The sequence below is a fragment of the Ceratotherium simum genome, chromosome 36 (genome assembly GCF_057802395.1).
Source record: "Ceratotherium simum simum isolate JZ-2026a chromosome 36, ASM5780239v1, whole genome shotgun sequence".
Taxonomy (NCBI): Eukaryota; Metazoa; Chordata; class Mammalia; order Perissodactyla; family Rhinocerotidae; genus Ceratotherium; species Ceratotherium simum.
In genome coordinates this window covers 554,029-570,564 of record NC_141935.1, presented here as the reverse complement: position 1 = coordinate 570,564, position 16,536 = coordinate 554,029, and the positions used below count along the sequence as shown (strand labels likewise).

The 16,536-nt window shown below is 42.3% G+C and overlaps 1 protein-coding gene across 1 annotated transcript; it reads right to left on the bottom strand.

Moving 5' to 3' along the window:
- Nucleotides 1-10,694: 10,694 nt before the first annotated feature.
- LOC106803261 (alpha-1,3-mannosyl-glycoprotein 4-beta-N-acetylglucosaminyltransferase C-like) lies at nt 10,695-15,716 on the bottom strand. Its single transcript, XM_014794155.2, has 3 exons — nt 15,609-15,716; nt 14,628-14,784; nt 10,695-11,827 (listed from the first exon to the last, which is right to left on the bottom strand). Exons 1-3 carry the CDS (start codon nt 15,714-15,716, stop codon nt 10,695-10,697), a joined length of 1,398 nt encoding a protein of 465 aa, XP_014649641.1.
- Between the last annotated feature and the right edge of the window lie 820 nt (nt 15,717-16,536).

Below are 16,536 nucleotides of genomic sequence, written 5' to 3'. Positions count from 1 at the left end.
TAAAAGTTATGTATAATTTTGATGTTCAATGTATTATTTTTTTCTTTTGTGGTCAGTGATTTTTTGTCCTGCTTAAGAAATACTGGGGGCTAGCCCCGTGGTGTAGCAGTTAAGTTCGCATGCTCCGCTTTGGCGGCCCGGGGTTCACCGGTTTGGATCCTGGGTGTAGATTCCAGACATACTGAGGTGGCATCCCACATAGAGCAACTAGAAGGATGTACAGTTATGACATACAACTATCTGCTGGGGCTTTGGGGAGAAAAAAGGAAAAAAGGAGGAAGATTGGCAACAGATGTTAGCTCAGGGCCAATCTTCCTCAAAAAAACTCCACCAAAAACAAAAACAAAAATTAAAAGAAATATCGTATACTCCAAGGTTGCAAAGATATTCTCTTATGTTTCTTTCTAGAAGCTTTATAGTGTTAGTGTTTTTCCACAGATTTATTGAGGTGTGATTGACAAATAAAAATTATATATATTTATCATTTTTTAAAATAATTTTATTTATTTATTATTTCCCCCAAAGCCCCAGTAGATAGTTGTATGTCATAGCTGCACATCCTTCTAGTTGCTGTATGTGGGATGCGGCCTCAGCATGGCCGGAGAAGCGGTGCGTCGGTGTGCGCCCGGGATCGAACCCGGGCCGCCAGCAGCTGAGCGTGCGCACTTAACCGCCAAGCCACGGGGCCGGCCCAAAATTGTACATATTTAAAGTGTACAACTTGAGGGCCGGCTCCGTGGCTTGGCGGTTGAGTGCGCGCGCTCTGATGCTGGCGGCCCGGGTTCGGATCCCGGGCGCGCCCCGAGGCACCACATCTCCGTCCAACCCGAGGCCGAGTCCCGCGTACAGCAACTAGAAGGATGTGAACCTACGACATACAACTGTCTACTGGGGCTTTGGGGGGAAAAAATGAATAAAAAAAAAAAATAAAAAAAATAAAGTGTACAACTTGATATGTTAATATACATTTACATTGTGAAATAATCAGCACAATCAAGCTAAATAACATATCTATCACCTGACCTAGTTACCATTTTCTTTCTTTCCTTTTTTTTGTGAAGGCCCTTAAGATCTACCCTCTTAGCAAATTTTGTGTATCCAATGCAGTATTTTTAACTATAGTCACATTGCTGTACATTAGATCCCCAGAGATTATTTATTTTGCATAACAGAAACTTTGTACCCTTTCACTAAGATCTCCCCATTTGTGCCTTGCCCTAGCCCCTGGAAACTACCATTCTACTCTCTGCTTCTATGATTTTGACTATTTTAGATTCCACATATAAATGAGATAACGCAGTATTCGTCTTTCTATGTCTGGCTTATTTCACTTAGTATAATGTCCTCCAAGTTCATCCATGTTGTCGCAAAGGGCAGAGTTTTCTCCTTTTTAAAGGCTGAATAATATACCACTGTGTATATATATGCACACACACACCACATTTTCTTTATCCATTCATCTGGCAACAGACATTTAGGTTGTTTCTATATCTTGTCTATTGTGAATAATGCTGCAATAAACATGGGAGTGCAGATATCTTTTTGAGATACTGATTTCATTTCTTTTGGATAAATACCCAGCAGTGGGATTGCTGGATCATAAGTTAGTTCTATTTTTAATTGTTTGAGGAACTTCCATACTATTCTCCATAGTGGCTGTATCAATTTATGTTCCCACCAACAGTGTACAAGGGTTCACTTTTCTCTACATCCTCAAACTTATCTTTTTTTTTTTTGTAATAGTCATTCTGACAGGTGTGAGTTGGTATCTCATTATGATTTTGATTTGCATTTCCCTGATGATTAGTGATGTTGAGCACCTTTTCATATACCTTCTGGCCATTTGTATGTCTTCTTTTGAGAAATGTCTGTAAAGGTCCTCTGCCCATTTTTTAACAGGGTTGTTTTCTTTGCTGTTGAGTTGTATGAATTCCTCACATATTTTGGATATTAATCCCTTACCAGATATATGGTTTGCAAATATTTTCTCCCATTACATAGGATGATGTTTTCATTTTGTTGGTTGTTTCCTTTGCTGTGCAGAATATAGTGTTAGTTTTTAACTTCAGGTCTATGATTCATCTCAAATTAATATTTGTGTATGGAATGAGGTAGGGGTTGAGGTTCATTTATTTGCACTGACATTCAGTTGTCCCAGCATCATTTGTGGAAAAGACTTTCCCTTACCCTCTGAATTACTTTGTTACCTTGTCGGAATCAGTTAACGGTATAAGCATGAGACTGTTTTTACTCTATGGAGTTCCACTGATCTGTTTGACTGTCTTTACTATTGTAAATAGTGTCACATTGTCTCTCCTCTCCCCGGTCCCAACTCTGAGATCACAATGATGGTCTCCTATGTATTCTTTTTGAAGTTATGTAGGATGGATTTTTAGGTAGAATGTGCGTTAGGGTTCCAATCATATTATTTTTCTCATGTGGATGACCATGCTTCCTCGCACTGTTTATTAAAATGAACGTTCTTTCCCCACTCATTTGCAGTGTCATCTCTACTATAAATTGGGTTTCTCTGTACCCCTATTTCTTGGGGTGCTTTTCTACTCTTGTGCTTAAATGATGCCATTTTAATTAGAATAATTTATTCTATTTTTTAGCTTTTAAGCCAGCTTTATTTATGTAGCATTTACAAATCATTTTAAGTGTACAGTTCATTGAATTTTGGCAAATGTATACAGTTATGGACCCACCATCAAGATATAGGACAGTTCTGTCACTCTAAAAAGTTCCTTTGTGGTCCTTCACAGTCACTGTCTCCCTCCCTGCCCTCCTCCACTCCACCTCTGGTCCCAGGAAACCACTGATATGCTTTCTGCCACTACAGTTTGATTTTCTAGAATTTAAAGTAAATGGAATCACCCAGTATGTCGTCTCCCATGTCTGGTCTCTTTCGCTTAGCACAATGCTCTGAGATTCAATCATGTTATTGCATGTCAGCACCTTGTTCTCTTTTTGTGACTGAGTCACGTTCCATTGTGTGGATGGACCCCAAGTTGTTCATCGATTCGTGACTTTTGATGAACATGAGAGGTTTTTCAGCTTTTGACTGTAATGAATAAAGCTGCTACTAAAGTTCATGTGTGAGTCTTTGTGTGGACATATGCTTTCATTTCTCTTGGGTAAATATCTAAGAGTGGAATGGCTGGTTTGTGTGCTAGGTGTAGATTTAACTGTATAAGAGACTGCCCAACTGTTTACCAAAGTGGCTGTCTGATTTTGCACTCCCACCAGCAATGTATGAGAATTCAATTCGTCCGTATCCTTGGCAACACTTGGTATTGTCAATCCTTTCAGTTTTAACCATTCTGGTAGGTGTGTGCTGGTATCCCACTGTGGTTTTTTTTCTTTTGTAAATTAAGATATGGTTTATATATAGTAATATTACGATTTTTAGTGTAGAGTTCTGTGAGTTTTGACATACATATACAGTCAATTACATATACAGGTAATTACAGTGTAATTACCACCATAATCAAGTTATGGAACAATGCCATCACCTCCCCAAATTCCTCATGCCTCTTTGTAGTCAATACCCCCCTCACTTCCAGCCTCTGGCAACTCTTCACCTGTTTTCTGTCTCCATGATTTTGCCTTTTCCAGAATGTCATGTCAGTGGGATCATACAATATGCAGTCTTCTGAGTCTGGCTCTTCTCAGTTAGCATGCTGCATTTGAGATGCACCCATGTGTTTGTGTATATTACTAGCTCATTCCTTTCCACTGCTGAGTAGTATTCAACTGCATGGATAGACCACAGCTTTTTTATTCATTCATGATTTGATGGATATTTGGGTTGTTTCCAGGTTTGGGCAATTACAGATAAAACCACTACAAATATTCCCTTTCAGGTTTTTGTGTAACATAAATTTTCATTTCTCTCAGATAAATACCCAGGAGTGCAATTGCTGAGTTATATGATAAGTGTATGTCTACTTTATAAGAAACTGCTAAACTTTTTTCTAAAGTGGTGTATCATTTTGAATATCCACTGGCAAAGTATGAGAGTTCCAGGTGCTCCTCATCAATACTTGCATTTTTTAAAAAATTGTAACCCTTTTAATAGGTATATGGTAATATCTCATTGTGTTTTTAATTTGCATTTTCCTAATGGTTAATGATATTGATCATCTCCCCCCAAAACAAGCCTTTGAAGCTATATACTTTATTCTAAGGACTGTTTTAGTTGCATCACATAAATTTAGATGTCGTATTCATCATTATACAGTTCAAAATAATTTCTAATTTCCTTCGTGATTTTTTTTGACCCATGAGCTATTTAGAAAATTGCTTAATTTCTAAATGTTTGGGGATTTTCTAGATATATGATTGTTACTGTTTTCTACTTTTATTCCTTTGTGGTCAGAGAGTGTACCAGGATAACCCTCTAATGCCCTACACAGTCATTACACAGTATTTGGCAAAATCTTCTTGCCTCTCTTTGCTTTTGGTTTCCTACCTCACACTGATCCTGACTTTTTGGCTTCCCTTCCAGTCCCATACCTGACAACTCCTTGAAACTGAAGCAGATCTCGCTTCTCCAGCCTGTGTGTCAGTCCTCTCTTTGGCACTATTTTGTCACCCTCTGGCTTCCTCCATTTCTGGCTGGGCTTGTCACCATCTGGCCTATACAAGTTCTGGCCTGCAGCCTGACCTTGACCAGCCCTCTTGGCCCAGGCACCTATGACAGGAAATAACCAATTTTTCTCATAAACCCACAATGCTCAAGGGATTACAGTGAGATTAAGGAAGCCCTGGTCAGTAAATTTTGTTTCACCCGGTCAGAATCCAGGTGAAGATGCTCAGAGCAGAAAGGGGAGTGGCCCTCAGAGGCCGAGTGACGATGGTAAGAGTGGAGTGTATTTCCCGCATTCGCAGACTTAGCCAGTCCTGCTGTCTCTGACTAGTTCCACTGATGCTTTTGGGACAGTTCCATGGGTCTGTAGCCCAACCTCCCACCAACATGATGCAGCTCCTACCAGACTTCAAGACCTATGCCTGTGCGCTTTGTGGGTGTGCTGAAAACGTGGAATTTTCCTTGACCCTCTTAACAGGGATTTGAAAGGATAGGTCATCCCAGATAATCAGTCCCCAGTGAGTAGCCCAGGAAGAACATGGGAGCATTCCTGGCTGCCCTTCATGATGCTCCACCCAAAGCTACCTGACCACTCCACTGTTTCTTGTCTCTGTCATAAAAGGAATGATGCTGTTTTTTTAAAATGTAATTTCAAGAAAAGCTTTCAGCGACAATGCTATAGGGGCTGGGCTGATTTATTGAACCAGAGAGCCCGGCAGAGCTGACAGCTGCCTTGTCGGGTTTTGAACACTGCTTGCCACCTGTTCTCATTTGCTTGGCCCAGCCCAGGGCAGGCTTCTGTGTAGAACAGGGAACTGATGCAGGCAGGGTAAGAGGATCAAGGCAGCAAACAGTGCCGTGGCTGGGTCCGCCTGGGTGGATAAGACAGGACCTGACTGGCAGTCAAGGAGCCTCAGGAAGTGTTCAGGGGTTGGCGCAGGGCCAGCTTGTAGCTGCTCTGTTGGTACTAGAGCCCCAGCTGATATTATTTCTGAAGGTGGAGCTCACCAGCCCTTTCTCCTTCTCCTTTGTGCCCTTCTGATGCAAGCAAGGACTAGAAATGGAACAAAGGGGCAATAATAGATGTCCTCTTTTCCTTAAGGGGTCAGGAATACGTCTCTGGGTGATATCCAGTTCACCAGGCCTCTGCTGTACTCAGGGATGGTACTTTCTAGACTGATAAACTCAAATGTTCTTCAGAGGGAAAGGGAAGAACATCCAGAAGATGCTCTTCATCATGTTTCAGCCATAGACCTCTTTGGACCTTCTTAGAAAAATGCATAAAAAGTACCCAGCACCTACTTACATGAACCCCCACAACCCCCCAACCACCCGTACGTACACTGATTCACTCCCCACACCCTTGCGTATATATCCACTCCCACAAGTCCGTACACACCAACCTTCCACACGCCAACCCCACACACTTACAGATACATCCACTCGCACACAAAGTTCATACTTCTCACTTACACATCTACCCCCTCACCCACCACCCACCTGTATATTCCATACATGCCCACACGAACCCACACGGATACCCACTTCTAAAAACCACACATACACACATCTCACACACACTTTTATATTTAACTTCAGGTTAACTCCAGGCTAAAAACTCTCCATTATTGGGTGTCTTTTCACAAAAGTCCCCCATTCACAGAATTCTGCAGCTGACAGCCTAGAATTTAGGAACCTGTGGAGTCTCTTGGAAGAAACCATTCATGCTTCGGAGAGTGTGGGTTGGGGCCTCTCCTCTGTGCCATTCTCACTTTCTACCCAGCATTTCTCATGATACGAGGATGTGCTGTTCTAGTTTGTTACTAGTCTGTAAACATCGTGAGGCCAGGGACTGTGCCCTCAGTCTTTGAATCTCCATGCTTGGCACTATGCTTGGCAAAGAGAGGGGACACAGTTAATTTTGAGAGAATGGTTGACTTACTTTCTGACTGACTGAAAATAATCCACCTATTCAACAAATATATGTTGAGTTTCTCCTGGTTGCCAGGCACTGTGCTAGTCTTGTAGGAGATCAAAAGAAGAACAAGACCTTGCCCAGTGGCTTCTGGAGATCTAGTTGAATGTGGGACGTAGGTGGGCAGAAAATGACGATACCAGTAGGGTATTTCCTTGCTCAGTTCTTACGACATGGAAGGCACTTACTAGATTTCTTGATTGAAAGAAGTGCTAAAAGAGTTCAGCATAAAATATTATGAAAGTAGCAGAAAGGCGTTATTAACTCTGTCTCTGAGTAATTAGGGAAGGCTTCACAGAGAAGATAACAATTAAGCTAGAATCTGAGGGCTGGTTAGGAATTTGCCAGTAAGTAAATCTAAGGAAAAGTGCATATTAGACCATCTGAATTGTGTGTGGGGTGGGAGGCAGTAGGATATGAGTCCGAGAAGTTTGATCCAGATTGTGAAGACTCTTATGAGTAACGTAGGGTTGATGTTCACCCAGTTAGTAACCAGTTGTTAGTAAACACCTGCCCTTGGGTGTGCCCCAATGGCCTAGCCATGTCTGCCCCTTCCCTGAGGCTCTCCAGACCTCCCATGACCCGGCAACGAAAGAGTTAAGACCTGGCCCTGCAGGGGGCTTCTAGGACCCACCCTATTGCTGAGTCCAGTGCTTGTTTTGATTGAAGGGTGCTTGTTAAGTTCAAGTTTTCAAATTTTCAAGTACCACCTCTGATAAATGTGAAGAAAAATGGAGCCAAGAGAGCTAATATTTACTGAGCTACTTATGTGCCAGACATGGTAGTGACAGCGATTCTCCCACTGGGGCTTGTCATAAACCCTACGCTGCATCTTTTCCCATCAGTATAGCCTCTGATACCATAGGGCCTGCTAGATTGTATGGCTCAAGTGGCAAGGCTTCCTGCCTTGTAACCTGGACCTGCTGCAAAGTCCTTTCTTGCTCCAAAACCCACTCAAAGTTGGCGGCTTTCAGTGTCACCCAGTAAATAAGCTAAAGCAGTATTCCTAGATGTGGAAACTGTTGCCTCCAGAACCCAAAGAGGCCTGCCAGGCATCATGCCTCCTTTCTCGTGGTAGAGGATGCAAATGCAGTAATTGTTCCTTCACTTTGGAGGGAATATTCTGGCACTCCCTTGACCAGTGGACTCCAAAATACTTCACTCAAGTGGCAAGTTCCTGAACCTCACCCTCTTACTAAGACCTCCAGCATCCAGCCACTTCTTGCTTGTCCTGCCCAATCAGCATGTACTGGGTCAGCGTGATGGTCCATGGGGTGTCCAGGCAGTCCACATCTCCTTGGACTATATTATGACAGAGGGCAGGAGAGTCAACGTAGTTCTGGGGCAAAAATGTGAACGAATATTGTCCATCTCATATGAATGTGAACTGTTTCTGATCTTCTTTTCTAATCAGAATTGAAAAGAATGCATTTGCCACATGAATGGCTGCATAGCATGTACCCGAGGGCGCATTAATCTGCTCTAGAAATGATAGCATATCTGGCACAGCAGCTACAATCAGGGCCACTAAATGGATGAGCTTGTGGTAGTCTATGGTCATGTTTCAGGCTCCATCCAGTTTCTGCAGGGGCAGACTAGTGATTAAACAGAGATATGACAGGGACTCCTCCATTTCATACTTTAGGTCTCTGATAGTGACACTAATCTCTGCCATCCTCCCCCACCTGGGATATAAGAGTTTTTGATTTACTATCTTGGCCAGGCGTAGGGCAATTTCAAGGTTTCCACTTGGTCCTTCACACTGTGATATCTTTTATCCCATAGGCCAAGGATTGAATATGGGGTTACTCCAGCCAGCAAATATATCAATTCCAATTATACACTTAGGGACTGGGAGAATGACCATTGGATGGCTCTGTGGACACAGTGGTCCCACGCTAAGCATGACTTTGGCAAGGGCTCCATTTATATCCTGGCCCCCTTAGGTTCCCACTGTAACAGAAGGCTATGATTGTGCTTTGAATCTCTGGATATCAATATCAGCTGAGATCTCGTGTCTAATAGTTGTGAAAATGTCTGGGGATTTCCCTTTCCCCAGTTGTAAAATTACCCAAGTAAATGACTGTAGGTCCCTTTGGGGGAAAAACTGGAGAATAATTCCAGGATATATCTGTTGCAGGGTCCTTCCTTCTAGGGATATGGCCACCTCTTCTGTCAATGCACATGGATCTAAAAATCGGCTCAGGTCCAGGAACTAAGCAAGGATTATGACTTTTTATTGAGGTGACTGTCCTCAACCTCCTGCTCCTCCATTTTTGCCTTTTCTTGGTTGTAGATGTTAAGTAGCAGCCTTATTATTTTCCCATAGTGATGACATGTTTCACTGACCTATTTTAGCCTCTATTTCCACAACTTCCTCAGTGTTGTAAGCCAGTTCCAAATCCTCAACTTACTATCCATTTTCTCAGAATACTCTTGGTACCCCTTGTGTTAGTTCATACCCGCCAAGAGACTGACGTGAAAATGGGATTAGACATCCAAGAGATTTATTAGTGGAGGGAGAAGGAGAAAGCAGAGAGAGGTTCAGATGGTAGTGAAGGTCTGACAACTGTGGAAGGTGACAGAAAAGGCAGGATTGGCTAAGAAGAGCCTACGACTGCAGTGTGGTTCCAAGAAAGTTTCAAACAGGCTGATGGGGAGCCCTTGAGCTAATATCACCTGTTGGAGGAGTCCCCCATCTTGCCAGAATGGGCCTTTCTGGTACCCCTGCTGTGGCCAGTCATTGGCTGGGAGCCTTCTGTGGGAAGCGTGGCCTTGGCACCAACACAGAGGGCAGCAGTGGAGCTGCCGGTCAATCATGTGCCCTGTAGCAGGCGATTTGAACAGTGCATTCTCATGGCTACAATATACTCTTGCTGCAGTCCCCTGTATCAGATACTCCCAAAGCTTCTACCTCTCATCCTTGTTTGTTTCCTCCACATCACTCTCCTTGTTTCCATCCCATCATCCTGTTCCCAAATTCTCCAGCTCTTTCTAACTGTTTTGATTACAACTCATTTAGACACACTGTCTGGCTTTGATTTCAGTTCTTCCCAAATATTTCTCTCAAAGTGGTCCTTCCCTTTTCCTTTCTCCCTGCCATCATGGGTTATAGTCTCAAGCTAGTGAAAACCAGACACTGTACATTAGCTGAGTTCAGGGCTCAGAGCTCAGATTTTTCTTGGAACAAAGATCTCATAGCCAAACTGAACTAAAAAAAGTTAGTAAAATACCCAAAGTCTTTCCTTTCAGAAACATCCAAGTTACCTTATAATCCCAGAGATACTTCTATGCTGGAGACAGGAGCTACCAGAAATCAGGGAAAATTGTTTTTAATAATTTTGATGCTATTTAAAAAAGAATACCCTGGCGTGTTGGATGATCACGTAGAAGAGGACTCAGCCTAACCATAAAAGGTACTCAATGAATGTTTATCGAATGAATGACTACCTTGTAATGGAAAAATGAGATCACAGAGAAAACAGTCATGTTCCTCTCCTGACCAGTCTACTTTTTTCTGTCACATGGAAAGTTGAGCCTATAATGAATCCATTTCTTGGCTGGTGGAAATATCCTCTATCTTCTCTCATGCGCTGCTAGAGTCTTGTGATACGAGCGTCAGTCAGTCCTACCCAGATGTTCTTGTTGTTTATAGCAAGTGTTCTTGCCCCAAGGAAAGAATTTTGGATGGTAGATATTTTGGATATAAAACCAGGGAGGGGTTTAACAAGCTTACCTCTTCCACTAGTGGCCCCCTGGGACCAAGAGGATGTTACCTTCACTCCGCCTTTCAACACACTGTGTCTTCTGTATTAAGAATCCTGAGGGGCTGGCCCGGTGGCGCAAGCGGTTAAGTACGTGCGCTGTGCTGCGGTGGCCTAGGGTTCGCAGGTTCGGATCCTGGGTGGGCCCTGATGCACCGCTTGTTAAGCCATGCTGTGGCAACGTCCCATATAAAGTAGAGGAAGATGGCCAATCTTCCTCAAGAAAAAAAAGAATCCTGAAAGGACCCAAAAATGGGATATCCCTGACCAACTTCAAGACTTTATTTTTTACCTGTGTAGATTCTAACCTCCAACTTGACCCCTCTCAGAACTCCCAATGGCTTCTCCATATATTACTTAAACTTCACTCAGTCCAGAGGTTGATATGCCTGACTATTATTCCAGAGGGTGAAGTGGCTGTCACAAGCAATCTCACACATTTCACCTTCTTCCCAGACTTGTTTGATAATACCTGCTTATTCAGGATGCCATTTACCAGTAGCCCCAGCAGAATATAGTCATCACAGTCATTGACCCTGTTAGTAGAATCATAGCCCAGTTCTAGTTGTCCCTCTTTCAGCTGATTCTTGTCTTTTAGGTCAGAGCCAGTCAGCACTTGAACTTGGAACACTTTGGCAGATATATCCAAAACCACAGTTAGATGACTGCCAGCCTCAGCTGACTTGGCGTAAAAGAAATTCTCATCCAAGCTATAGGAATTCATGAGAACAGAGTCATTAGCAACCTTCAGGCTAGTGTAGATGGAGGCAGCAGGGTTGCTGGGAGAGCCAACGTCATTTTCCTTAAACTCTTTATCTTTGAGACTATTGAATTTGCCCTCAAAGGAGGAGTAATTACCCATGTGCTGGAAGAGGGAAGGGAGGAACTGGATTGGCGTTTGTTGCATGAGGTCATGAAAATGCGAGAGGAGGCAGTCACAGGGCATTTCTTGGTGGAAGAGGAGAAGGAAATGAACAAAGCGAGGGAGGTCTCTAGTATGGAAGAGTTTTCCAATGAAGCCCAGCTGAGAGAATTCCAGAGTCACCCAGTGTTTGTTTTCCCAGGCAGACACTGTAGTAGCTATCTGGGTGACAAATCCAGGGGCACATTTCACATCATCTGCGATCATCAGGAAATAGTCAGAGTGGTTGGTAGCAAAGTTCATGAGGAAGGCATAATCCATGCTCTGCTTAGAGCGGAAAGCTACATAGGCTGGGGTGTCCTTGAGGTTTTTCTTAAGGTCCTTCAAGGAAAGATAGCTTTTAATAGGAGTATTGATCACTACTAGCTGTCTGGCGTGGATATATGGCTTAAAGAGGGTTGAGATGTTGGCACTCATTTGATCAAGCCACTTGGGGTCAGGATCTGCCAGGTGTACCAGAACAATGAAGTGTTTCTGCTCAGATGAGGAGGAAGCAAAGAAGAGAGACTGCAGAGTGTCCAAGAGGTAGCTCCCTCGGGGACGCGGCACTGAGGACATCCCTATGGTCAGTAGTTCTAGGATTGGGGAGAAAAAGGACCTTTATCAACTTAGGGAAGTGAGGAAAATAGTTGCTATGGGTCAAGTTATAATACTCTCTTAGGTCTTTCCACATGCTAACTTCATGTGTTCCTGTGGTTATTTTACATTTTCTCTCCCACAGGCCTGAGTATGGACCATTTTAGGAGTTAATATCTGGTCACAAATTGTGAGTTTTAAAAAAATCATTACCATTGAAAAACGATTGTGAGAGAGATAGATAAAGATGATAAACTAAAAACATTTGCATCTATATCTCCTCCCACCCAAAATCCCACTGAAAAACCAGAAAGTTTGCCATGAGAGAACCACAATATTTGAAGAATTCCTGGAAGTCATAGTCCAAAAGACACACAAAGAAAACAACACATAGATGCATCTTTATACCAAAAGCCTGCAAGCAATTCTAAGTTCGAGCCATCAAATTCAAAGGTACAGGCCCTGGGATGGTCATCTGGATAATTAATTATAGAACCACTGGACCAGTGACCACCAAGGGGTTGGTGATAGCAACGTCCATCCCCAGGCTAAAGTCCTAGGATTTCTCTCTAAATGAAGTGGAAGGTCTGCAGCGGGGAGCCCACAATGTGAGTCCTGGGGCTGGAGAGAACGTCAGAATTAAAGCCAAGAGCTCTAGGCGACAGGGGGAAGAGGAAATAACATAGCTGACTATGGTGTTTGCCTCTAGGATAAAGCTCTGTGTATGGTTCCCTGAAGCAGACATTCAGAAATGTAGAGGTTGCCAGAGTATGTCTAAGCAGATAAATGGGGAAATGCCCCAGATGACTTAGGGCTTTGCTAGAAGAGAGGGAGGATATGTCACCCAGAAGATCAGCTACCCACATTCCTTACTTCCTCCATGTGTCACTGGTTCCCTACAATCTAATGAGGCAGGCTTCCATAAGCACAACCCACTTTTACAGAGAGGCAAACAGCGATGGTTACTGAGAGAGAAGTACACTGTTCATTCTAGATCCTTGAATATAAATCTGAAACAAGAATCACTAAACATTTTAATATAAATATGAAATAAGAATCACCAACATATTGGAAGAAAAGCAACAACTCAACCAGAAAGAGAACTCCAAAAATAGAAGTCAACAGAGAAAACAGTGAATTGAAGAAAATTTCAAACATATTAAATCAGTCCTCAGAGAGATTAGAGAGGAAATCATATTCTTTGGCAAAAGAACAGGCTTGTATGAATCAGAAAGAGGTTGTAGAAAATACGGATATGGGGACTTGATCAAGTTCAGGTTAGATTTTCTGGCAATAATATTTCCTGGGTTGGGGCTGTGTTCCTCCATCAGAAGGCACATAATGCCGGTTGTTTTTGTTTCGAGGCTGTCAGCAGCCTTTGATGCCCAGTGCCCAGATCCCTCAATACTCTACGGGTTGCAATATGGTGATATTCTAAGTCAAACATTCCTTCTTCATTTATTATCTGGAGTGCTTATATAAAATTCCCCTCCTTTTTGGTTACCCAGTGGTATAGTTCATATAGGCAAGGGAGATAAATATTTGATTCTTTCCCTTTATTTACCAGCTTTCAAAATAATGGATTGGTTCCCTAGCATTCTCCAATGGTGATACAATTTATCAGGTTTTGTTTTGGTATCTGGATGAACTCATGGATTTTATGTGTTTCAAACCATTGAAATTTTATCTTTGTTGATGCTCAAATTGCCCTGTCTTTGGCAAGTAGCCTCTTGAAGTTGGATCGTGAGCCCTTTTGATACAACTTGAATCATTTTCAAAAGCTTCCTTGCTATCTGGTATGACACTTCCTGCCTTGCACCTGGAATCAGCCATTTTTTCCAAGGAACCCTGGTTCTTTTTAGTGGAAAACAGTGTTTATATAACGGTTGCTCATTGCTAGTGGGTCTTTTCTAGGCCCCGGTGGGTAGAGCTAAAACATTTTTTTAAAAAAAAGATAAAACACATCATGAGTTCATACTGATATTTCAAAATGCATTCAATTAAAAAACGTGTTTAAACTTAAAGAAAAAAGTAGATTTTCCTTATTGAGAGTTCTTTGTATTATTAAGGCCAAAAACTTAAGCCCTCTTGAATTTAATCTTATTTTATTGACATAATAAATAGCTTAGCCCTGTCCTTTGAATTCTTAAAGTATTTGAGTCAGAAAAAGCTTATTCTGTTTCAAGGTTTATTTTTTTCTTATCAAATACCATTGCTGCTTATGGGGATCAAACAAGTGTCATAGCCAGACCTTAGGAGGGTACACAGTGCCAAAGTGAAGCTGGTTCAGCAAAGAGAATCAAGAAGTCATGACTGAGATGACAGAGAAAAGGCTACATATTGTCTAGCCATAGACTGCAGTAACAGATGCCAGCATGGTTACCAGTGACAGGGGAAAAAGGGATACCACTGTTGCAGAGGTCAATGAGGACCACAGGTGCATCTAGGCTGGAGCTGTAATTTTGAGAGTAATTAGCATATAGATGGTACTTAATGCTGTGAAACTGGATGAAGTCACCAAGACTAGACAAGTCTAGACAAGGATGACCTCTGGGGAACATCAACATTTAGACTTTGGAGAGAGAAGAGAAACCAGCAAAAGGTACTGAAGATGTACCAGTGAAGCTGGAGGAAAACCAGAAGAGTTTGGGATCCTGGAAGCAACTGAAGAGAGTGATGAAAGAAGAGAGGGACCTCCCATGTCAAATGGTGTCATAGGCCCTTTTCCTTTCCACCTGCCTGCCCTCTCTACTTTTGCCTTCCTGTCCCTGCACAGTCTATACCCCGGTGCACACTTACTTTTTTCCACAGGAGGGGCTCCAATCACGATATGGGAGTTTGCGTTTTTGAGTGGTCCTGAGTTTTTCTGCATATGTTTGAAGGTTTTCAGGTGGTTTGTTCTACCTGAGTTGATCTGCATCCAGGCTCTCTGCCAAGCTACCATCTCCTTTTCCTCCTGAGAAAAGGGTAAGTTTCAGCTCTGTGACTCATGCCCTTTAGGAATAATGGCTGGGTGGACTCCCCTTTGCATAACAGAATGAAATATCTCCAGGATACAGGGCAGGTTGCTCAGGGGTCAATCCAGTCTCTTTCTTATCATCTGAAAAAATTCTGCACAAGGAGTTCTTGTATAGTTTATGGGTCCAAGAATGAAGGCAGTTAGGATTTCTCTAGCTCTCCTGGGTGATACGGAGGGAATGAGATGATGTCAGTCTATGTCATGCTTCACCCACACTCATCCCTGTGACTACAGTCTGATGTAGGTCACTTAATCCCATGAAGGACAAAGCATGTGTAGATGTGAGAGATACAGGAGACAAGGTGATACCACTCGCTGCCCCAGTCTAAACTCTTTCCCATGGTGGCATTTCCCCCTTCATAATCCATTCACCACTCTCCCTTTTCTTCTTTGCCTTTTCTTGGTTCTGGCGGAATTTTCTCAACTCTTTAGAATTTTTCTTGGCTTGGAGAAATGACTTACCTTCTCTGACATTCAGGATCCTATGGTATAAAATGGGGGGAAAATGTGTAACTTTGAAACCATGGGAAATTTTAAATAAGTGTCTTTCTTCCCAGCCCTGAAATCTCTCTTCCAGAATGCTACGTCCCTTATTGTCTCCATCAAAGAAAAATGATATGTTGAGTCCTCAAGCTTTATTATCTTTCTTCTTTTTTGAATGTCGACACTGTTACTGACAATTTCACACAAAAAGACACTTAGATAATGTCTCCTTTTTCCAGTCCAGGGATTTCATTTTGCCCATAGTTTCTGGTACTCACCAAAGACAGGAAACTTGTAGTATCAAAGGGGATTTCTTTAATGAAAAAGAAGATCCAGAACACCCCTGCTGTTGCAATAATGATGAGTCTCCATAGGAGATCTTTCATGTTGCTGGGATTGGGGGTTTGTAGAGCTGTTTCTCAAACTGTGATCCTTGGATGTGTACTCAAATGTCTGCAATTTATACACTATTGAGAAAAGTTTTCATTTGACAGTAATATTCTTTTTCATGAATCAAGAAAGTACAGTTTACTTGTAAAAATAACGTTCTTTTTTTAGACTATTTTTTAGAGCAGTTTTAGGTTCACAGCAAAATTGAGAGGCAGGTACAGAGATTTTCCATTTACCCCCTGCCCCTACACATGCATAGCCTCCCCTATTATCGACATCACTCATGAGTGGTGCATGTGTTACTATCGATGAACCTACATAGACACGTCATCACCACCCAGAGCCCATAGTTTACATTAGGGTTCACTCTTGGTGTTGTACATTCTGTGGGTTTGGACATACATATAAGTGATGTGTAGCCATCATTATAATATCATACAGAGTATTTTCACTGCCCTAAAATCCTCTGTGCTCTGCCTACTCATCCCTCCTACTGCCCAATCCCTGGCCACCACTGATCTTTTTACTGTCTCTGTGGTTTTGCCTTTTACAGAATGTCATATAATTGGAATCATGCAGTATGTAGCCTTTTCAGATTGGCTTCTTTCACTTAGTAATATGCATTTAAGGTAACTCTATGTCTTTTCATGGCTTAATAGCTTATTTCTTTTTAGTGCTGAATAATATTCCATTATCTGGATGTACCACAGTTCATTTACCCATTTACTTACTGAAGGACATCTTGGTTGCTTCCAAGGTTGGGCAATTATGAATAAAGCTGCTGTAAATATCTGTGTGCAGGTTTTTGTGTGCACC